Genomic DNA, 24,779 nt, shown 5'->3' on the forward strand with positions numbered 1-24,779 from the left:
TTAAAGTCAGAAAATTTAAATAGGTGGATGAAAAAAAAGATTTGAACTGGCCATGTACTCATATTTTTACAAAACACAATGGAGTATAATATAGTTCCTGGAGACCCACTGGGTTGTTGTTTAATCGTACTGTAAATCTTGTTTTCTGTGCAACATTCTCTTTTTGGTGAACAACAGGAATGTCTTGATGGGTTGTGTGCCTATGAACACATGAACATTTTATCTTCTCTAGGATACAGAGAAGATGAGTTTAACTGGCCATCATATCTGAAGATGTGCAAAGCTCAAGCTGTGCCCAAGTCTCTGTTTGAAAACCAAAACACGGTAAGGAACAGCAAGATTTTCAACATGGTGATATGAAAACTGATGGATGATTTGCCATCCTGCAAAACATTGATAATTATGGAGTTATCACCAGGAGGAATGACATTAAGTGTGAATTGAAAATTAAATGTTAACCACCCTAGCCCTCATGTTAGCAGGCTTGAGGGCACAGGGGATTGTGGTGAAGTGCTTGTGCATGTTAAATCCAGTGACGTTGGGACCTGGCCATTGCCAGATCACAGAAATTGGCCCATTAGGGAACCTCCTAAGTAAACGTATCAAAGGTAGAACAAAGTTTAAAACAGGAAATAATACTGTGGGGTGGCACTGTTAGTACAGCCCCTTTACCACACCAGCAATTGGGACTAAGATTTGAGTTCTGCACTGTCTGTAAGGAGTTTGTACTAACGGTGGCAGATTCAAATGTGCCGGACCACAGAGCGCTGGATAAGAGAAGTACAACCTGTACTTGAATTGGATGTAGCCACTGTGAGGGAATTCAAATGTGTGGAAGCATGGGCGATCTTAATGGTTGATCCTCAAAGCCATAACTTTTGTCTGAAAATCACTCTGAACAAGACTCCATGCAGCTTCTGGCAAGCAAATAGAAGTGCTAGGTCATAGGCAAATGACTTCAGGAGGAATAGACACTATCTAGTAGTGTTTTATCTCCCCAGAGAAGTCAAAAGTCTCCTGACTTTTTCTTCCCCCTTTTAAAGTTCAAAATATGACAAATCTTGTCATCAGAAGGCCCTGCTACTAATATAGTACTGATTGAGGTTTTAGTCCCCACTGTCGGGAAAATGAATTCCCTTTCAAGACTAGTTCCTGGTCCAATCCTTATTTTCATTCCCTTTATCAACCCAATGGATTTACAGCAGAAATATGCTGGAAGAAGTGTAATTTTGCTTCCTTTTTGTGTTGTACACACTTTATATTTTGAAATAGACTTTCACTTGGCCTGATTTGACTTTCATCTTGCTATCTGTGAACAACAGTTCCTGTTGTGGACTTTATGATATGCATTGATGCCATGGTGTTAACTAGTTATTAGCTTTCAATCTTTTGCAGGGTGACACAACTTTTAAAAGTCTTGTGTGATGTATCTATGATTTAAAATTTAGTAAAGTCATAGATCATAATTTCCTCACTTATTTTTGCTAAATATTGGTACTGCTATTTTTAAAATATTGTCTTATCCCATCAAATGGCACATTTGCCTTGTAATGCTTCAATTTACTGAATGATAACTGCAATTCCTCAAAAGGAATTCAGTGAAACTGAACGATCAGTGAAACTGCTGTGGTTTGAGTGGAATAAAAGATAGAAATCATCCTGGTTTGTTTTCAGCAAAGAGTACAAGTTTGTTCCTGGCATTGTATCATAAATACTTTTGTCCTATCTCAGCATTTAAATTAAGTAAAATTGGTGTTGTTGGAGTCATGCAGTGTGGAAACAGGCTCAGCTTGGCTGTGCCAACCAAAATGTCCCACCCACACTAGTGTCATTTGCATGTGCCAGGCCATATCCTTTTAATCACATCCAATCGATCCATCATTTTTCTTCTTAAACATTGCAATAGTACCTGCCTCATCTGGCAGACCATTCCATACACTCACCACCCTCAGTGTTTTTTTTTAAAAAACTCTCGAGTTCCTATTAATCTCTCTCCCCCTCCCTCACCGTATACATATGTCCTCTAGTTACCGATATTTTTTTTCCTCTCCCCTACCCTGGGCAAAAAACTCTACGTTCACATGACCTGTTCCTCATGATTTTGAACACCTCCATGAGATCACCCTTCATTCTCGCGCACTCCAAGGAATAAAGCCCGAGACTGCTCAACCTCTCCCTTTAGCTCAGACCCACAAGCCCTGGCAACATCCTCGTAAATCTTCTTTGCTCTCTCCCTAGGTGTTCTGTTTTAAAGAATTCTGGTGTCAATTTACTTTGTCTGTTTGAATAATGCCCTAAAAACCAGTTTGCCAGTTATAAATATAATTCTAGGATAAATCATCGAGCAGAAAATGAAGATTTTGTGAATGATCTATTATAGAGCTGAATGCAAAACTTTCAAAAACTAATAATGCCTGAGATAGTTTTTCCACAGTTAAGGAATAAATTTCCAATGCATAATTGCAGGTAAATTAATTATATTTTAAAATCCATTTGTTTTAGACAATTACTCCATTGGGCTTTCGATTAGGTATGAAACTGGAAGCTGTTGATAAAAAGAATCCAGAATTCATTTGTGTGGCAACAGTTTCTGACATGGTTGACAATCGTTTCTTGGTACATTTTGACAAGTGGGATGAAAGTTATGATTACTGGTGAGGAAGATATACTTCATACCTTTTTGTATACAGTATGTGTTGTGCATATTTAAAAGATCACATTTATTCTAACCACAAGAGGGCAATAGTATTCCAGTTTTGTACAATTGCATGATTTGACTTAATCAAAGCACCATAGTAAATGTATTTGCATGTTCATAGCTGATTTGTTCAGAATATTTATGAAAAAAAAAACATAATGCTTCCACTCAGGTTTAGTTTGTGAAAGAAGCTAAAATTTAGTAAAGTCATAGATCAGTACTTTCCACATTAATCTTGAGGTCCATTCCAGCCATCACTCCTTTCATTTATTTCTTGCTATTTCATTTTGCTTCCAGCTTTTATTGTTATATTCTTGAAAGCATTGGTATCAGACTCCATGATTACAAATAAAGCAAAACTTCTGGACATATAGAAATTTTTTATGTGTTCTCTGAATTTCTTGTGCAGAAAATAAGTTGAAATTGCATTTCCATTGTGATCTTTCCCTGGAGCCTTTGCTCATTTTCCACCAGGAAACTTTTATTGCTTATTTGCTGAAAGCCATTTTTTAAAATCTTAGTTTTATGCATTTATAGCTGCTGCTTGGTGACAGGTCAGAAGCAGCTATCCTCTGTAATCTGCTGGAAATGCCTGTGCATATATTTGATGAAAACTTGATTAATGCCAACAAAGTGTAAATGATCAAGTCAAATAGCTGCTGCAAATTGAACACTGATGGGAAGAAATATTGATGGCAGGACTCCTGTTTTAACAGCCCTAAATTAATTTTGGTTTGATCTCTCACAAACTAGTTCTAATATTTTCTGTATTGGGAACATTTTAGATTACATGTCAATATTGTAAAATTAGAAGAGCTCATAATGCCATCCTGTTTGGAATAAATAAATGCCTTTTCCTAGTATTGCCCACCTTTCCTGAAGCATAGTGCTCCTTTCATACCTGAAGAAAGCAAATCTGTTTTGCAAACAACAGGATTCGTGAAAAATACATTCGAAACTGATCTCATAAAATAAATGATTTTTTTTAAACTCGGAAGATATTTACAAGCAACTGAAGACAATGCCAAAGTCAAGAATTACCATGGCCCCCTTGACGTATGCTGTCCATAAGTTTGGCAGGACAGTTGAGGATGACTGAGCCTGGATCCTGGTGTTTTGTGTCATCAGGTTCTGTTCTGACAAATTGAGCAGAATTTCGCACATCTATAGCTGAAGACTCTCAAGCAATTAGTTTCTCTTTCCCCATCAAAGAAAACATAGCCCACAAATCCCTGTGAAATAATATGTGGCACAGCTACAATGACCTGGGTTCAATCCTAAACATGTCTGCAGTCTACATGGAACTTTAATGCTCCACTAGGGACTGTGGGTTTGCCTTGGGGGCTTCATTTTCTTCTCAGATCCCAAAGATGTGTGGGTTGGTCGAGTTAATAGGCTCTTCTCTCCAGGTATGTGGTAGAATTTTGGGTAAATGGGAATATATGGAAAATAATGAATTTGAGTAAATGGATGCTTAATGAATGCATGGACTCTGGGCCGAAGGACCCAATACCATGCTGTGCACCACTGACTGAAAATAAAATAACGCAAATGCTGGAATTCAGAAATAAAAGCCAAAAATGCTGAATTTCGAAAGGGTGGGATCATCTGTGGAAAGAGAAAATATTAATGTTTCAGGCCCTAAAATGTTAACTGTTTCTCTTTCCACAGATCCTGACATTTATTTTTTTAGCATCAGAAGGTGTAATCTACCTTCATTTGCAGATAATTGTCTGTGGTACAACATATACACCTAAAACTAAACTTTTGATTATCTGCAAAGGTAGCCTATACGCAGTTTTTTTTCCTGGGGTTTTCAGAAGGACCTTGCAACTTGGTCCCAGATCTGACCATTCAACAGCAGAATGCACCTTGTCCCTGTTGGAGATACCTACAGTGCATGCCTTAAGTGGCATCATTTTGGTTATTTCATTTTCCCTCATTGTATTATTCTCCAAATTGAAAAGCACATGAGGAGGCAAGTTAATAAAGGTGCTGCAAAATTCAGTAGCTCACAAGATGGCATACTATTGAATAGTTGTTAAATAATGAAAGGCCTTTTCTGTAAAGAAAAGCAGCTTTCACCTGGTTGAGGAAAAGGGGAACACTGAGTACTTTAGGCTCTCCTGGGTGCATTTGCCCATGGCCTGTTAAAAGCATGGAGGACAGAAGAAAAATCCAGATTCCACAAAGCCTAGTATTTTTAACATTGTTTCTGTGTCAAATGCAATTCAATTTCAATGTTGGCTTTTTTTTGTCAGATGTTCTTGATTCATTCGTGGATTCCAATTAATTTCAGTGAATATGTGAGGGAATCTCATTTATATGTTCACCAGCTGGGATTTTAGTGGGCCACTATCAGAATTGTAGCACTGTTACAAGTCCCCCAATATATTTAAATGGTCCAATAGAAATACTTTACTTTTTTATAACATGATGCAAGTTAAAAATAGATGCTTTTCCCTAGTTATAAGGGATTACTGTTATGGGTCTGCTCAGTCTCACCCAATCACTTGATTAGCATTGAACTACTTGGTTACAATTCTTATTAAGGAGGTTGTATGTGGGTTTTTTAAAATTCAATTGTGACATGTAATTAGCATACTTAAAATAAAGCACATTAGTCTGCAGTTCGCTATTTAAATATACACATAATAGTGATTTGGATTGACAGTCTTATTACATCTATTTTATATCATTGTGTCTCCATGTGGGGACTATTTACTGTTTATTCTTCAGGTGTGATGCTACTAGTCCTTACATTCACCCAGTTGGATGGTGCCAGCAGCATGGGAAAATCCTTACAACCCCTCCAGGTGAATGACTTCATGATCTTGATTATCAAAGTAATATGGAGTAGATTTTGCGACTTTGTTATCTTGACATGGGGCTTTGCACATCAAGAGAATGTATGAAGTCAAACCATTGGGAATTCCCATCCATAAATTCTCAATCTTCCTGAAGTTACTGACCTTTCTCAAGTTCACAATTTATGAACGAATCTCTTATGCCCAGAGAACAAGTGTGAGTTTATTTCAGACCTTTAAAACGGGCATTTCCTCAGACTAAATTTGGACTGTTTTGTAACTGCATTGTGATATATATTCACACTATTACATTCATGTCATCACTTCGTTGTTAAAATATTGTTGGTGTCTCAGGAATGGAAAGAAATTCTGTGGCTGGTGAGTATATGTAATCTCAGATTCTTGTATTGCAAAATTTGGAAAGCATCTTAAAAGTCATTGCAGCTCTACATGTCTTTGACTTTAAAAAAATATGGTCAAAGAAACCAATGTAATAGTAATGTTTAAAAAGAAGCTTCTAGATAGACATGTGAACTAGCAGGGAACAGAGGAATATGTATCAATTTGGGTATCTTGTCTGGCCCAAGCAGAGTGGGTTGAAGGGTCTCTTCTTGTTCTGTTCTATGTTGTTGGCAAAGATTGTTAATCCTTAAATCCTTTCATGTAAAAATCAATATCTGGCAAATGTTTTTTTTTAAGCAATAGCTTTTAAATTTGATGCATTCACCTTCACTAAAACTAATTTGGCTCAGATAACATGACTTCTCATGGTAAAAATTAAATATTTCAAAACCATTGCCTAAGAGTTCTTGACTTTAAATTACAAGAAAAAGTCTGAGGATTTAAATAAATGATTTTGAATTGCTCATTAAATATTTATTTAATTTACTTAGATTATCATGATCCTAAACATTTTTCATGGGAGAAGTATTTAGAAGAAACAAACTCTCTACCTGCACCTGCACGTGCTTTTAAATCGGTAAGTAATGCTGAGGTAACTTTGTAATGATAGAAGCTAAATTTAATGTTTTAACATTGAATTATGACAAATTAAATCTCTCTTGGCCACTGTATATTTTGGTCCTGCACTGTTGAGTTTATCAAAATCTAATTATATTTTGCCAGTGCCTGAGACACCTTGCAGTGGCTGATATAAAGATGAAAATTAGACTTTGTATGAGCTAAAATTAATCTTGCATTAAGTTAAATCATATACATTTCATTCATATAACAAAACATTGTGGCTCAGAAAGCTTTCAGTACCAGGAAATGTGAGTGAAATAGATGATGCATGATGGACGGAAATATAATTTGTACTTCAATATTCCATTGTGCATGAAGCACAAAATAACATGGTCAAGGCTTGTATGTTTAACAGCTCAAAAGCTTTTCCTGTAAGTTTGTTTCAGAGTTCAGGTCAGAGTGCCTGTCATTGATATGGGAGAGGATGGAAAATTGGAGAACTGGTCCTTATTATCCCTTTAATGGTGATTCTGAAAATCTCCAAAAACCAAACAATTTTTTTTAACTGCACATACAGTATATTTTCAGGTTCTCTAGAGAGATCTAGGAGAGAACGCAGCTCCGGCAGAGAGAGAGTAAGGAGGGAATGCGACTCGGGTGGGGAGAGAGCGAGGAGAGAATGCGGCTCTGGTGGGAAGAGAGCTCGGAGGGAACGCGGCTCAGGTGGGGAGAGAACGAGGAGAACGAAACTCAGGTGGGAAGAGAGCGAGGAGGGAATGTGGCTCGGATGGGGAGAGAGCTAGGAGGGAATGCAGTTCGGGTGGGGAGAGAGCTAGGAGGGAACTCAGCTTGGGCGGGGAGAGAGTGAGGAGAGAACGCTGCTTGGGTGAGAAGAGAACTAGGTGGGAATGCGGCTTGGGTGGGGAGAGTGCGAGAAGGGAACGTGGCTCGGGCCGGGAGAGAGCGAGGAGAGAACGCGGCTCGGACCGGGAGAGTGCAAGGAGGGAACGCCGCTCGGGTGGGGAGAGTGCGAGAAGGAACACGGCTTGGGCAGAGAGAAAGAGAGCGAGGAGGGAACAGGGTCATGCGGAGAGAGAGCAAGGTGAATTGCAGCTCGGGTGGGAGAGAACAAGGAGAGAATGCCGCTCGCGTGGGGAGAGAGCGAGGAGGGAAAGTGGCTCGGGTGGGGAGAGTGTGAGAAGGCAACATGGCTTGGGCGGGGAGAGATTGAGGAGAGAATGCGGCTCGAGCAGGGAGAGAGAGTGAGGAAGGACTCAGGTGGGGAGAGAGCGAGGAGAGAACGCAGCAACATGACTCGGGCAGGCGAGTGGGGAGGAAGTAAAAGGATAACACGGCCCGAAGTGTGTGGAGACCTGGTGGGGGCAAGGAGAGTCGGAGCCTGCCAAGCTGCCGGGGCCAGAGGGCAAAGGGACCCGGGTGGTGAACTCCACGGCCCAGGCGGAAGGAGGAGAGAAGCGAGCTGGCACTGAGGAGAAGGTGGTGCTGGAGGGAGAGAAGCTGAAGGGATGCTGGGAAGTGGCTGAGCCCAAGCAACAGCAAGAGTCGGACCGAGGGAGGAGCAAGCAATGGGAAGCCCCACGGCAGCTGATCGGGTGCAGAGGGACCAGATGATGGGAAGCAGCCGAGCTGGGTCAGGAAGAGGCAGACAAGGGTATGGCAGAGCCTTGTGGTTTGAGCCTCTTTTTGATTTAATGCATGATCAATGGCTGTCTTTATTACCCATAATCACCCTTGCAGCTAGAATCACTCTGCATTTCCCAGATCAGTTCCATCTGCGGGGGGGATTATAGGTAATGAAAACGACCATTGCTCGTTGTGCCGGCTTCAATGTGGTGTTGCTCTATAAAAAGGGCTTGTGTTTTGCATGAATCTGTACTGCCGCCATTTTAATCCTTAATCCGAAATAATCCGAATACCAAGAAGTGTCCGATCCCTAGGATCTCGGATAAAAGGATAAGGACCTGTATTATAAAATGATTATAATATTTTTCTGGGGGGTATTGTCAAAGTTGTGAGTGAAGAAAGATCAAGGTTGAGTTGTGGGAGGAGGTGATGAGTTTAGAGGGGAGAGTAGGATTGCCTGAAGGAGGGCTACAATAGCAGGTTTAAAAAAAACCTAGCTGCAGCAGATAACCTGTGCTGGATTCCACAGGATTGGAACCTTTTCAATCATTATCCCTTAACATTTCCCTCTCCAAATCATCCTTGCATTTGATTGTGCAGTCCTGCCTCCTGCAATAAATTTCATGCATATTATATCCTGACAAGAATTGTGTGCTATTGATGTCATCGTACTTGCCTGCTCACCTTTGTGTGCTAAAGTCTTTTATGCATTGAGGCTCTAAAAATAGAGTTCATAGGAACATAGGAAGTAGGAACAGGAGTAGGCCAAAAATGGCCCATCGAGCCTGCTCCGCCATTCAATACGATCATGGCTGATCTAATTTATGACCTAACTCCACCTACCTGCTTTCTCCCCATATCCCCTATTTCCTCTATCATGTAAAAATTTATCTAACCCAAATTTTAAATATGTTTAATGAGGCAGCCTCAACCACTTCCCTGGTTAGAGAATTCCAAACATTCACTACTCTCTGGGAAAAACTATTTTTCCTCATCTCTGTCCTAAATCTATTCCCCCGAATCTTGAGACTGTGTCCTGTCGTTTTAGTTTCCCTGGCCAGCTCAAAAAACCTTCCTACATCTATCCTATCCATACCCTTCATAATCCTATATGTTTCTATAAGATCTCCTCTCATTTTGAGATTGAATACCATATATACGTGTGTATAGTCTATATCATGCAAAAGTCGCCCAGCCATCCACCCATCGAATTCCTGACGGCCTGACCACGGACTCTGCCCTAGACCCTGGCTGCCCAGTCATCTGAGCATCTAGGCCCTGGCCACCCGCCCATCTGAGTTCCCAACGCCCCAACTGTGGACTCTCGCCAAAGTCATGGCTGCCCGCCCATCCGTGCTCTCAACTCCATAAATGCAGTCTTACCACCCGGTCTCAGCCAGCTGGCCTCCCATCCAAGCTCCTGATACATCGAATGATGCAGGTACTTATTGTGATCAAAAGTAGTATGCGTGTAATTTTACCCTAAAAATTGGTCCACAAAATTCCAACTATTACACACGTATATATGGTACTGAGTTCTAGACCTAATCTAAAGGGAGTGATGAGGACTACACACCTGTCTACATTGATGGGCAAAGGTGGAGAGGATTAATACTTTCAAGTGCCACAGAGTCCTAGAGCCGGCACCTCGAAAAAACCACGAAGAAGGCACACTGATGTATATGCTATCTTAAAAAGTCTGAGGATATTTGGCATGTCGTCAAATACTATATCAAACTTCTATAGGTACACTATGGAAAGTCTACTGACTGGTTGCATCATAACCTGGTTTGATAATTTGAATGCCCAGGAACACAGAGAACCACAGAAGGTAACAAAGCTAGCCAAAACAAAAAAATGACGGTACTTCTCACTGCTACCTGAAGACTATCACTTCTAAGTTCAAGAACACTTTCTTTCCAATGGCTCTTAAGCTCTTGGAAGATTGCTAATTGCATTAATCCAGGACTGCTCCCACACCACAAAAAAATGTTGTGCACTAGAACACCACCACTTTCACTATTTTTATAAATATTTTCATTTATTATTTATTGTATTTATTATCTTTTCAATTTGACTTGTATACTTTTTTCCTCAGAGTACCTGTTCAGCTGCAGCAATTAAGAATTTGTAAATTGTGCAATGTTTATAATAATAAAATCATTATCATTAATTCAATGATTGAGTTCAAGTAGCACAAATAAACATTGCACAATGGAGTAACATTTTACTTGTAATGCTGTTAAAATCACCTCTTCAAGTTTACAGTTTGAGGTTAAATTTGGAATTTGTGTAATATTATCTTGGTATCAGATTTAGTAAAGTTGGCCAGTGAAAAGCAAATGTAAACAATTCTTTGTTTCTTTTTTGTTTCAGCGGCCTGCCCATGGATTTCTACCAAATGTGAAATTAGAGGTCGTTGACAAACGGAATCCAATGCTTATAAGAGTAGCAACAGTCATAGACACAGATGATCACCGAATAATGGTGGGTGGTTGCAGAAATAATTTGGTTCAATTGTAGTTGAGATGTACAGTTGTTTCAATTATTCATCCAATTGCATGATTTTAAAAGTATGGTTCAGTTAGTCCCACAGACATCATATCCTGTTAAGTACATTGAACACAGCTGAAGCAAAGTTAATTGTCGTAGCTGAACTTCATTCTGTCTTTAATCAGTATTTTTCACTGGTATAACAATGTGTATTTGGATTTTAGAAACAGCATGTGACTAAATTTGTAAAGTTTTGATATAAGAAGCCAGCATAATAGATTCAATAAAGTACATCTCCTGAGCCCTTGGACAATTCAATATCTACTTAAATCTTCAAGGAATTTTTTTTTGTCACACTTCTAGTTCAGTTTTTGGTTGGTTTAAGTTCATGGCATGTTTCATATTGAAGTCTAATTAATTGGATCCTTTAATGTGCAATGATGTCAAAAGGTTCTTAGATTTACAGTAATCTATTCCATAAATCTTCTTTCCATAAATACAGGTTTTTAAAAATGTGTTCTATTGAACTTAGCTTCAAAAAGTAAATACATAGAATAATTTTTTTGTCATCGGTACACTTTCAACCACTTTTTAAAACATTGTTTTTAAAATATTTTATTTAAAGTTTTATCCATACATGTAATCATAACAAAATATGATAAATATTAATATCAATCCCAAAGCCCCCCAACCCCCTCCCCAACAATAAATCCCCAAGTGAAAGAAAAGAAAGAAATAGGTCAAAAAAAGAAAGAAGCAAGAGGAGAAATAAAGAAAAGAAAGGGAAAAAAAACAGACCTGATTGCCAAGAAGACACCGTCTACCACACAGTTTTAATAATTTACGTTTTTAATTCTTCCAAGGAAGTTAACGAGGCTCTAGAAGTTTAGGGAAAATATTATAAATTTATACCAGCAATTCATAAATACGTACACCAAATTTTCAAAAATACATCATATTTATTTCTTAAATTATAAGTAATCTTCTCAAGGGGAACAAAACTATGCATTTCTGTGTTCCATGGCTCCATACCGAGATGAGTGCCCGATTTCCAAATTACTGCTATACATTTTCTTGCTACTGCTAACAAAGTCTTTACAAATTCTTTTTGATATATAGTTAATTTCAATTTTGGTCTTATTCTACAATAGTACCTAGTAAAAATAACATTGAATTTTGCAGAAATTTAATTCCTGTAACTTGTTTTAAAAATGTTCCCAAATTTATCCAAAAAGGTCTCACTTCAGAGCAGGGCAAGGTATAATGTAAAAAAAAGTACCTATCCCTTGGCCACATCTAAAATATTGATCTGATAAATCTGACTTGAATCTATTAAATATCTATGGTGTAAGTTATAATTAATGTAGAAAATTGTATTGAACTAATCTATACCTAACATTTATTGTATTTGTCATACTATCTCGACATAGCTCCGACCGGTTCTGTTAATCAATATTAATATTTAAATCTACCTCCCATCTCTGTCTGGACTTGTGGATCCCCTGCTTAGGAGTTCCCTTCTGGAATAAAATGTACATAGCTGAAGTAAATTTCTTTGTGTCTATTATGAATCAACATCTCCACATCACTAGAATTTGGAAATGACATTATTGGACCCAATTTATCTCTTAAATACGTTCTTAGTTGATAATTTTTAATACATTGATTGAATCTTTCCTCAGTAGCATTTTAACTGATGATGAATCAACCTTTCAGAGCACATGCAGTGTGCTCCATATCCAGGGATCCTAGAACTGCAGTTAACCTAACTAAACGAAGGAGTTCAGTTCACTCAAACCCTGGTATAAATGTAACAACAGGGTAAATCAGGAGTGATAGATGATAAATTGTGTGCACTTTTGGTCACCTAACTGCAGGAAGGATATCGATAAGATTGCAAGAGTATAGAGGAGATTTACAAGGAAGTTCCCAGGATTTGAAAGTTAAACAAGGTTAGGACTTGATCCCCTGGAACACAGAAGAATGAGGGGAAATTTGATAGAGGTATTCAAAAATATGATAGGTGTAAATGCAAACATGAGTTTTTTTCTATTGAGGTTGGGTGAGATTAAAAACTGAAGGATTTGTGTTAATGGTCAAAGGGAAAACTTTAAAGGGAACATTCAGGGGAACTTCATGCAGAGAGTAGTTGGAGTGTGGAACAATCTGCCAGCTGAATTGTTGAATGAAGGCTCAATTTTGACATTTCAGACATATTTAGAAAGGCAAATAGATGGCAGGTCATTGAGATGAGGCAGAAATGTAGTTTGCACAGACCAGAAGGGCTGCAGAGTGTGTTTCTATGCTGTAGTGTTCTATGGCTAGAAAAGTTAAGGTTATATTGTACAATCATTTCATTTAATATGAAAAAGTGTTAATTTTGAAGCAAGAAGAAAACCTTTATTTGTACTTTGTTGACATTTGGAAAATATTCACATTCTACTTTTGAATATATGACAAAAATGGAATTTTAGTCTTGTTTTTAACTAAAATGAAAACATAGAATGGAAGCACGCAGCAGGTCAGATGGTATCATATCAGTGGAGGAAAATAAAACAATGCTTTAGATCAATAGCCTTTAATTGGAACTTGTATTCAACCTAACTGTGAGCAAAGTATTTCAAAGGAAAATAAATGACAGGATGGAGAGGGTAAAAAAGCTTCCTCTGAGTTCTCGTCTCCTGTGTACAGTATATGAGTGAATCTGAGGGCTGCTGTGGAGGTTTTAGACAATAAAAGACCAAATCATTAATGAGTGAAAGAACACATCAGTCAGTGAAATAACAAACTTGCATCAAGTGATGGACATGATATAGTAACAAATGCAAATATGATGAAAATGTATTTTATAACCATATTTGATACTTTTGAACCTTTGATATAATTTGGTATTTCAGGTGGACATCATAGATATATTTTAAAATATATGTTTGGCAAAAAAAAAGTTACCACAGTAATGTAGTTTCAACTTGCTGTTTGTCTAGATACATTTTGACGGATGGAACCATGATTATGATTACTGGATTGATGCTGACAGCGTTGATATTCATCCTGCAGGCTGGTGTGCTAAAACTGGCCACCCTCTTCAACCACCCATTAGTAAGTCCCATCTAGTTAGGCTCTTATTCACCTCGTGAAAGCAAAGTTTGTTAATCGATACAGCTGTCATTTGCACAGTTACTGTCCATGCTCTGCGGGGTTCTTTAGCATAGTCTGTTAAAAATGTATGAAAATAATTTTGGTAACCATTCAGTTCATCCTTCATGAGGTGCAGATAAAAGAAAATGAAACTATTAAAATTATCATTTTCATTCATGTTGTCTCTTTATAACTTTAATACACTTCCAACACTTGGGAAATAAAATCCAAATTTGCATCAGACATCTTTATACTGATCTTCAAGAAGTAGCAAGTGAGCTTTTCCAAAGCTTGACATCTTCACAAATTTGAGACTTTAACCACATTTATGAGAATAGAACTTCTTCATAGCAATGCAAGATGACCAGAAAATAGTAAAAACTTTCAAAAGCATGTGTTCTACACACAATTTCACAAATTAATTTACAGTTACAAGAAGTATACATATCAATGCACAGACAAATTGAAAAAATATGAGTGTTTGCAAAAATATGAAGATTTATGTACAGGTCGTAAATGTCCGTGTTCCGTTCTGGATGACCGGTCGTATCTCGGAATGGATGTTTGTCGGAATTGCGTACTTAACTTGTCAGTCAGTGTCCCAGGGTCCGTAGGCTGGGTGTGGCCATATTGGTTCCTTTGTGCAAACACAAGCCTTCAGTAGGTGCATGTGCGGTGGGTTTGTGTTTTGGAAGTTCACATGAGCGAGAGTTAAGCGCCCTAATGATATTGAATTCGCACCCTTAACTGTTGCGCATGGACCAACCAAATGTCAATACGCGAACCCACCGCGCATGTGCCAACCTGACTTGCACATGCACACTGGAATCAAGACGGCCATCACGTCCAGCCCACAGACCCCAGGACGCCGACTGACAAGTTAAGTATGCACATTTTGCCCCTTGAATGCTCTGTATCCTTGAGCATATGGACGTAAGTCACATAGGTTGCAAGTAAGGGAGTACCTCTAATTTACTTTGTACTACTTGAGCCACAGTGCAAATTGGATAGTGAAGAAGATTATCTAAGATTACAACAGGACCTAGAAGAACATGGAAAGTGGTTCAAGGAATGGCCGATGGTTGCAAGGTGTGCACTTTGTAGGGTTAAGCAAGGGCAGTGAATGGTAGGGCCCTGGCAAATATTGTAGAATAAAGGTTTGAAGGAACAGGTGCATAGCTCCATAAATGTGGAACGAGTGGTAAAGAGGCTTTTAGCTCATTTGCAATACACAAAAGTGCTGGAGAACTGTAGTAGTTCATGCAGCATCTATAGGAAGTAAAGGGTAATCAATGTTTTGGGCCTGAGCCCTTTGTCAAAGTATGAGCAAAAGACAGGCAGGCACCTGAATAAAAAGGCAGGTGGAAAAGAGGAGAGAAATGAAGAGGGTGAAGCACACAAGAAGGTCATGTGTAGATATAGGTGGGAAGGTAGAAGAGAAAAAAATCTGCTGTGAAGTGATTGGGAGGGATTTAGCTCTTTGATAGGAGGGAAAGGAGTGGGGAGCCAGAGGAAAGGAGACGGGGATGGGGAAAAAGAGAGACTTGGGAGAGGGGTTTTAAGGAAACTGTAGAAGTTGATGTCAACACTGTCTGGTTGGAGAGTGTCAAGATGGAATATAAGGTATTGTTCCTCCAATTTATGGGTAGAGAAAAAGGGTGGATCAATAAATTTTCAGATGATGCAAAGATTGGTAGAGTATGAATGGTGTAGAGAGTTATTGTAGTGACTATTTTCCTTTATAGTTGCTTGGAGGGTATCAAAAAAGTCTTTATTCATACTAAGGTTAAGTTGAGTTTTCAAAAGTTTATTAAACATTGTTAACATTATTATCAGTTATACATTGTTAAAAGCCATTAAAACATTGTTAGACAGTCAAGAGAAATTGTCGGAATTTCTCCGATCCCCACGTTTCGTCGAACAAAAGAACTAAACTAAGCATCTTATCTTTCTAACATGGTTGAGAAACAATCTGCAACCTTGGCTCAAAGATGTTGCTAGGAGACACCATTAAAATATGTTAAACAATAGCCAGAAAGCCACAAACAACTGCTTGCAAGCTTGAAATCTATTTGAACTCCTACAGTTATCAAAGAATATAATAGGATGTAGATCAATTTCAGATTTAGGCAGAGAAATGGCAGATGGAGTTTAGTAGTAGTAGGCTTTTCTTGTTGCTTTAAGAAAAAAATGAGACAATGTTTCCCCGAAACTGTGGTGCAATATAAAAACAACATAACTACAAACAGCACAAGAACAGAAGTACCAGGTTCCGAAGAAACCACTCTGAACAAAATGTGAGATTTTGCACTTTGGAAGATCAAATGTATATGGTTAATGACAGAGCTCTTATGTACAGAGTGATCTGGTCCATAGCTCATTGAAAGATATGCAGGATGGTTAGCTTAATTAGCTACTGTACATTGTGCCTTGTGTTTATGTAAATACTTGAATCAGGAATGATTTGAAGAGAATATGGTTGAATGGGTGAGGAAATTTAGTGGGGCAAGTGGATTGCTTAATGAGTCAGCATTGAAATCAATAAGGGAAAATGACCTAAAAGGAAATGAGGAAAATATGATATGATTTGCAGATTTAACTACTTGTTTTGTGCAAATAGGCCCATTGGATCTGGTGGAAGCTTCAGAACAAGGAGGATGCCCTACTGCAGGCTGTAAAGGCATTGGCCACATAAAAGGAGTGAAACATTCTGGCCACCACAGGTAAGAGAAAAATATGTACCAGAAAAGTGATCAACTTTGTAACTACATTCAGAGTCAAATTTGATATGGCTTTTAATTTGTTTTATGAAACTCCAATGACTTGAGCACAAACTCCAATCATACATTCCAATGTATTGCAGATGGAAATTTGATCTTTTGGATAAGCAGTTAGCTGTTTGCTGCTCTGAGTGGAAATATAAATTTCCTGGCAATATTTCAGAAAAATAGAATAATTTACATACCTGATGTGACCCCACTGAAAGAAATTACCTGGATGTTAGCCAAGTCCTAAATACACAGAAATGCTGGAGGAACTCAACTGGTCTTTTCAGCATCTAAAGGAGACAAAGATATATTGCCGACGTTTTAGGCCTGAGCCTTTCTTCCTAATAATTTTTTTTTTCTCGGCGGCAGTTGGAAATCTAAAGGTCCAAAGCAGGTAAAAGACCAGAACAAGGTGTCCAGGAGAAGGAAGACATTTTAAAACAGGAGAAGGAATCTGTAGTGGGGGGTGGAGAATAAGGTTGTGGGAGTAAGCTTGGAGACGGAGCCGACAGAAGAGTTCAACGTCATGGTGTGCACGGAACTCGTTAAGGTGTAGATGAAGTAAGACGAAGGTGAGGCCTCTTCTGAGAACAGAATGTTCAGTCTCTGAGAGGGGATGGTGAAGACCAGGCAGGGATTAGGGGGAGATTCAGTGGGGAGGAGGATGGGGTAGATCAAGAAATGAAGAATGGGGGAGGGTCTAAGGGAGGATGGGGAGGGTTCTGTTCTTTTCTGTCCTGTTCTTGGGAGCTCATTGTGCTTAAAGTGACATCCATTTTCTACATTGCAACAGTGATTATATTTCAAAAGCCCTTGATTGGCAATTCATCACTTGGTAACCCAGTGTGAAAGTTTTTATGTAAATACACGTTATTCTGATGGCCACTTAGGAACCATCTTCTATATGTTCTGAATATGAAAATGTTATTTATCGAAGTACTCGAGTTGGCAGAGGCCGACAGCATCGAATCCACGCTGTTGAAGATCCAACTGTGCTGGATAGGGCACGTCTTCAGAATGGAGGACCATCGCCTTCCCAAGATCGTGTTTTCTGGCAAGCTCTCCACTGGCCATCGTGTCAGAGGTGCACCAAAGAAGAGGTACAAGGACTGCCTAAAGAAATCTCTTGGTGCCTGCCACATTGACCACCGCCAGTGGGCTGATATCGCCTCAAACCGTGCATCTTGGCGCCTCACAGTTCGGCGGGCAGCAACCTCCTTTGAAGAAGACCGCAGAGCCCACCTCACTGACAAAAGACAAAGGAGGAAAAACCCAACACCCAACCCCAACCAACCAATTTTCCCCTGCAACCGCTGCAACCGTGTCTGCCTGTCCCGCATCGGACTTGTCAGCCACAAACGAGTCTGCAGCTGACGTGGACATTTACCCCTCCATAAATCTTCGTCCGCGAAGCCAAGCCAAAGAAAAAAAGACATTTTATGTAATGGGTTGAATAACAACCCGCCCACTGTTTACGCTCTCTACTAGCAGTCCCTACCTGCCTGCACTCTTCTGGGCTGGCGAAAGGGCACTTGCCTTCCTGCTCTCCCCATTGTTGAGTCAAGCAGCAAGGTCTGAGCAATGACTGACAAGGTCTTGAGTATAGGTGAAGCATTGTTTTCTGTCAAACCTGTGATTGAATTTGACATTCATGGATACAGGGTTACGAATGACCTGACTTGCAGAAATCTGGCTTTGTACAAATTCTCCTGTATGTTTCTTGAAGCATTTTTCAAGCTAGTAGTGTTTCATGGTATTCAATGATGATTTGATGCAGTATAAATTCCATTTGTTATTATGGATAGTGTTAAGGAGATGTTCAATGAAGTGAAAGAATCATAGCAGTATATGTTGGGAGATTACAGTCATGTCATGCAAAACAAAAATCAAACCCGAAAGTCTACAGACACCGTGGTTGAAGTAAAAACACAATGCTGGAGAAACTCAACAGGTCAAACTGTCCTTTATGTAGCAAAGATAGCCAGTGTATCGGGCTTGAGCCCTCCATCAAGAAAATTGTTGGTGTTGTAAAACAGATGGTTTGACATGGATAAATAGACTTGTGAAGAATTTTCAAGAATGGAACCCTTAAGTACACCAGCAACTGTCTGTATTTAGAAAAAAGTTAAACAATAATTTTAATTATTTCATTAAATTTAATTAAAAAAACACATAAATAACTAAATACTTTAAACAAAAACAAAATAAAGGGAAAACACACCTTTCCCTTTGCCTCTTAATGTGCAGGCTAATAATATTGAAATTCCCCACTGAATCCCCATTCAAATCAGTGAGTCTTGAATCCCACATCTGCCTCGAATAGGCTCTAAGGGATGATTTTTTTCCTAGTATTGGAGGATCCCTGCAAGATTGCATTCCATCAAAATTGGAGCTTTTTGTTTTTATGCCTCCTTTCTGTTGTATGGGATCTAACATTATAACAATCCATTTATCAAGAATATAGAGCAGTGGTTCTCAGCTTTTTCTTTTCACTCACATACCATTTTAAGTATTCCCTATGATTAGTAAGGCATTGTTTAAAGTGGTATGAGAGTGGAAAGAAAAAGGTTGAAAATCACTGTTTTAATTATACCTAATTGACTCTGGTTTCATAACTCGAAAGGAAATGGGCCAATGACAGTTTTTCTCAAGCAAAATATTTCAGTAACAATTGGGTCTAGAGCAGTAATTCTCAGCCTTCCTTTCCTACTCACATACCACCTTAAGTAATTCCTTACTAATCACAGAGCATCTATGGCATAGGGATAGACAACAGACTCGCCAAGGCAAATAGCGCCTTTGGAAGACTACACAAAAGAGTCTGGAAAAACAACCAACTGAAAAACCTCACAAAAAGCGTATACAGAGCCGTTGTCATACCCACACTCCTGTTCGGCTCCGAATCATGGGTCCTCTACCGGCACCACCTACGGCTCATAGAACGCTTCCACCAGCGTTGTCTCCGCTCCATCCTCAACATCCATTGGAGCGCTTTCATCCCTAACGTCGAAGTACTCGAGATGGCAGAGGTCGACAGCATCGAGTCCACGCTGCTGAAGATCCAGCTGCGCTGGATGGGTCACGTCTCCAGAATGGAGGACCATCGCCTTCCCAAGATCGTGTTATATGGCGAGCTCTCCACTGGCCACCGTGACAGAGGTGCACCAAAGAAAAGGTACAAGGACTGCCTAAAGAAATCTCTTGGTGCCTGCCACATTGACCACCGCCAGTGGGCTGATAATGCCTCAAACCGTGCATCTTGGCGCCTCACAGTTTGGCGGGCAGCAACCTCCTTTGAAGAAGACCGCAGAGCCCACCTCACTGACAAAAGGCAAAGGAGGAAAAACCCAACACCCAACCCCAACCAACCAATTTTCCCCTGCAACCGCTGCAACCATGTCTGCCTGTCCCGCATCGGACTTGTCAGTCACAAACGAGCCTGCAGCTGACGTGGACTTTTTACCCCCTCCATAAATCTTCGTCCGCGAAGCCAAGCCAAAGAAGAGAAAGATGTGAGTGGAAAGGAAAAGGTTGAGAACCACTTGATTTGGAAAGCCTTGTTGATTAGTTACAAACCAATGAGGTATCTGATAGAATTGCAATATACGAATGTGCTGGAGAAACTCTGCAGGTCGCACAGCATCCATTGGAAGTAAAGGTTCCATGGATGCTGTGTGACTTGCTCCGACACTTTTGTGTGTCAAGAAACGTAATCTGAATCACTGACTTTCTTGACACCTGCATATGAGAGAATTCCCCATACACTTTTAGATGAATGTCATGTGCACATAATCTTAAAAAAAACCCTTGACAAAAGAGGATGGGCTACCATTGCTATACACAAATGTGCTGGTCACTCAGCATTCATTGAGAGTATGGATGTTGCGTGCCCTGCTGAGTTTCTCCTGACTCAACCCCAGCATCTGCAGACTTTCTTGTTCAACTCCATTAGGCTATTATTGTATGACTGTCTATTAGAGTATGACTGTCTATTAGAGTCTCTGGTTGTCTTAATTTTATTAAACTAGAATTCTTGGCCTCCAATTATTGAAAAATTGTTGATTGTTTCTTGTATTCTTTCTTGATTAGTACGGGTGTCAAAGGTTATGGAGAGAAGATATGAGAATGGCATTGAGAGTAAAAAATAATCTGCCATGATTGAAATGGCACAGCAGAATTGATGGGACAAATGACCTAATTCTGCTCCTGTCTTATGGAATTTAAGCAAGTTCATCACCTCCATTACATGATAAATTACTGATCAGTTTACATTGAACTGAGATAGGGTAGATTGACAGTTAGTTGGAAAATAAATGCAATAGTAGCTTTGCAATGAGTTTTATGGATGTTAATCTAGAATAAAAGGAGATTAATACTGATCATAATCATGAGAAAAAAGGTAATAGGAGCAGGAATAGACTAATCAGCATCGTTAACTTTTCTACCATTCCATAAGATTGTGACTGATCTAGTCCTGGCTCTGTACCACTTTTCCATTTGTTTCTCAGACTCTTTGATTTTACTCTACTTTGAATATATTCATTAACTCAGTATCCACAGATCTCTGGGATAGAGAAGGCATAAAAATTTTCCTTTATATGATAAATGATGCTCTTCATCTCCATCTTGAATAGGCCACCCCATTATTCTGAAACATTTCACCTCGTGGGGTATCTATAATAGGATGCAGTGCCCTCTTTGCGTCTGCCCGTCTTAAAATTGTGTGTTTTCACAGAAAAATTACATTTTTCTGAACTACAATGAGTATAAGTCCAACTTTGTTTTACATCTTAAGCAGTCAACCATTTCTTCCCAGGAATCAAGGTAGTGAACCTTCTGTGGACTGCCTCAAATCCAAGCACATTCTTTCCTCAACAAGGTGACCAAAACTGTCTGGAGTACTCCGGGCCCGGTGGAGGTTAGGGGCTGTACCAGTCAGGGGACCTGACCATCTGGCGTGACCGCTGTGGTCTTGTCGCTGACAGGCTCGTAGGGTGTGGCCACTGCTTCGCTCAATTCCCCATTGGCGTTGTTGACAGTCTGGCCTGAGCTGGTGGGGTGGTGCTGGTCCCTCTGTTCAAGCACATGACCTGGGGGAGAAGGAATTGAGGGAGGTTGGGTTAAAGGCACTGCTGCGCCTGATTCGGCTTGGGCTAGGTCCCTTATCGAGACTGTGTCCTCCCGCCCGTCCACGTACTCAACGTAGGCATAATGCGGGTTCGCATGGAGCAGAGTCAGTTGGTCAACCAAGGGGTCATTCTTTGAATACCAGACGTGGCGTCGTAGGACGACCGGCCTGGGAACCGTGAGCCACACCAGTGTGGTTGTTCCTGATTTGGATTTCCTCGGGAAAGAGAACATCCTTTCATGGGGGGTGGCATTGGTCGTGGTGCATAGGAAGGAGTGGATGGAGCGTAGGGCACTAGTGAGCACGTCCTGCCAGCGAGAGGTGGGGAGACCTTTGGACCGGAGAGCAAGTGTAACTGCTTTCCAGATGGTGGCATTCTCTCTTTCAACTTGCCCATTACCGCGTGGGTTATAGCTGGTGGTCCTGCTTGAAGCGATACCACGCTCCAGAAGGTACTGCCACAGCTCTGCGCTCATAAACGAGGACCCCCTCTCCCTGTGGATGTAACTAGGGTACCCAAAGATGGCGAAGATGCTGTGCAGGGCATCTATGACTGAGGAGGCAGTCATGTCCGAGCAGGGCACAGCGAACGGGAAGCGGGAGTACTCGTTGATGGCCGTAAGGATGTAGGTATTACAGTTGGTCGACAGTGGGTATTACGGTTGAAGTCCACGCTGAGACGCTCAAAGGGGCGGGTGGCTTTGATGACATGGGTGTTCACCGGATGGAAGAAGTGGGGCTTGGACTCAGCGCACACCTGGCAGGCTCGGGTCATGGAGCGAATCTCCTCGACTGTGTAGGGCAGGTTGCGAGCCTTGATAAAGTGCGAGAATCTAGTGACCCCGGATGACAGAGCTCCTCGTGGAGTCTCTGCAGCCTGTCCAGTTGTATGTTGGCGCAAGTCCCCCTGTAGAGTCCATCTGGCAGATCGTTGAGTTTACCAGGCCGATACAGTATGTCATAATTAAAGGTGGAGAGCTCGATTCTCCACCTGGCAATTTTGTCATTCTTGATCTTACCTCACTGGGTATTGCTAAACATGAATGAGATTGCGTGTTGGTCGGTCAGCAGTGTAAAGCGCCTGTCAGCGAGGTAGTTTCTCCAACGACATACTGCTTTGATTATGGCCTGGACCTCCTTCTCGACAGAGGAGTGTCAGCTCTCAGGACCCTGGAGGGTTCTGGAGAAGAAGGCTACCGGCTGGCCGGCCTGGTTCAAAGTGGCTGCCAGTGCAAAGTCGGATACGTCGCTCTTGACTTGGAACGGGATGGACTCGTCGATGGCGTGCAGCGTTTCAGCACCAATGTCCAATTTGATGCAGTCGAAGGGCGCTTTGGCTTCGGTTGACAGGGGGAAGGAGGTGGTCTTGATGAGTGGCTGTGCTTTGTCGGCATAGTGTGGAACCCATTGGGCATCGTAGGAGAAAAAACCCAGGCAGCGTCTGAGTGCCTTCTGGGTGGGGAGGGGGGGGGGCAAGTCCATGAGGGGACGCATGCGGTCAAGGTCCAGCATGACCACCCCGTTCTCCACCACACAAACTAGAATTGCGAGCCAAGTGGTCCGGAAGATACACTTGTCAAAATTGTAGGTCAAGTTCAGCTGAATTGCAGTCTGAAAAAATTTCTCAAGGTTGGCATCCTGATCCTCCGTGTCATGGCCGCAGATGTTGACATTGTCCAGATACAGGAAAGTAGCAGTTAGCCCATTCTGGTCTATTTTCTACTGGAAGACCGGAACTCCATTTGTGACCCCAAAGGGTACCCTGAGGAATTGATACAGCCGCCCATTCGCTTTGAAGGCCATAAAAGGTCGGTCTTCTCAAGTCCAGCCTCACCAGCATCTTGCAAAATATGCATCAATATATTGTAACACTACTGATTTACCACAGCTTACAAACAAATAAAGAATACACCCACTCGTTTCTTCCAGCACACCATGAAGTCAATTTTCTTTATTATTCACTAGATGCAACATTGCATTCTTCAACTCCCCAACACCACTCACCCAAACTCCTCTAACCTTCTCATTTGGCTCACTCTTCTCCTGCTTCTGGGATCCATCATCTGTTTGCTGACTTTTGACACACACATGCACGCTATTACTCTCGCAAGTCACTTCACTTACGTCATCAGCGGCAACTGGCACCACTCCTGATGAAGGTAAGTATGCTATCACAACTGCCCCCCACCCAAACCCCCTCCCCCCCCATCCTCTGAGCCATGCAAAGAGGAGATTGATTGAAACTGACTAACAACATAATGGTCCAGAGGGCTGATGGTTTGCCCTGACCTCCTACAATAGTGTAAAACAGGCGATGCACAGTCCGACTGGCAAGGGTGTGACTGGTCCTCCTACTCTGACTTTGACCCAGAACATGGACCGAGGCTTCAACCTGTCGATGGAAGCTGTGTCAGCTTTTCCATTACTATCGATCTTAAAAGTCTTCGGGTGGCATCGTAAGACCTGAAAAGGACCATCGTAAATGGCTGAAGTGGTTTGTGAACAGCATTATGCCAAAGGGTCACCTGAGTACAGTGTTGTAAATTCACCACATACACTGCAACTAATGCCTGTCGCATAGGAGTAGATTGGAGTAATCTCATGTTTTCCTTGAAGATGATCAACATAGAGCATTGTGCTTGGTCATAGATTCACAAACTTGCCTGGCAAGGTTAGCTCTGCTGCTGAATATCCAAGATCTGCCTTAACAGCAGTAAGCACAGCAAGGAGAACCATGGGCAAACGATTCCTCCTCGTAGATGTATCTCCACCTGCTGTTAATGCTGTCTTCAGCAGTCGATGGAAATGCTCAATAAGGCCATTGGTCTGCAGATGGTAAGCTGTAATGCGAATAGAAGTAGTGCTCAGAAGATCAGTGACAGCTCGGAACAACGCCGCCTCGAACTGAAACCCTCAATCTGTTGTAATAGTAACCGGAACACTGAAAGATGGAATCCAACAATCCATGAAAGCCCTAGCGACCATCTCTGCAGAGATGTCAGTGAAAGAAATGGCCTCCTACCACCTGGTAGTCTGGTCTTGACATGTAAGCAGATAAGTATATCTGCGAATGGCAGATGCAGGCCTACCAAGTCGAGGTGCACGTGCTGGAAATGAGAAGAAGCCAGTCCTTCTATCTT

General features: G+C 40.9%; 1 protein-coding gene across 6 annotated transcripts in view; it reads left to right on the forward strand.

The window, feature by feature from the left end:
* Positions 1–24,779, forward strand: part of l3mbtl3 (L3MBTL histone methyl-lysine binding protein 3) — a 144,180-nt gene that overhangs the window by 65,714 nt on the left and 53,687 nt on the right. For all 6 annotated transcript variants that reach the window (XM_069886995.1, XM_069886992.1, XM_069886996.1 and 3 more), the window contains exons 10-16: positions 233–324; positions 2,503–2,654; positions 5,438–5,514; positions 6,399–6,484; positions 10,489–10,599; positions 13,590–13,704; positions 16,364–16,466. In XM_069886995.1, coding sequence (XP_069743096.1) covers positions 233–324; positions 2,503–2,654; positions 5,438–5,514; positions 6,399–6,484; positions 10,489–10,599; positions 13,590–13,704; positions 16,364–16,466 — 736 coding nt within the window. The remainder of the gene's footprint in view (positions 1–232; positions 325–2,502; positions 2,655–5,437; positions 5,515–6,398; positions 6,485–10,488; positions 10,600–13,589; positions 13,705–16,363; positions 16,467–24,779) is intronic.

Source organism: Narcine bancroftii, chromosome 6 (genome assembly GCF_036971445.1).
Source record: "Narcine bancroftii isolate sNarBan1 chromosome 6, sNarBan1.hap1, whole genome shotgun sequence".
In the NCBI taxonomy this organism is placed as follows: domain Eukaryota; kingdom Metazoa; phylum Chordata; class Chondrichthyes; order Torpediniformes; family Narcinidae; genus Narcine; species Narcine bancroftii.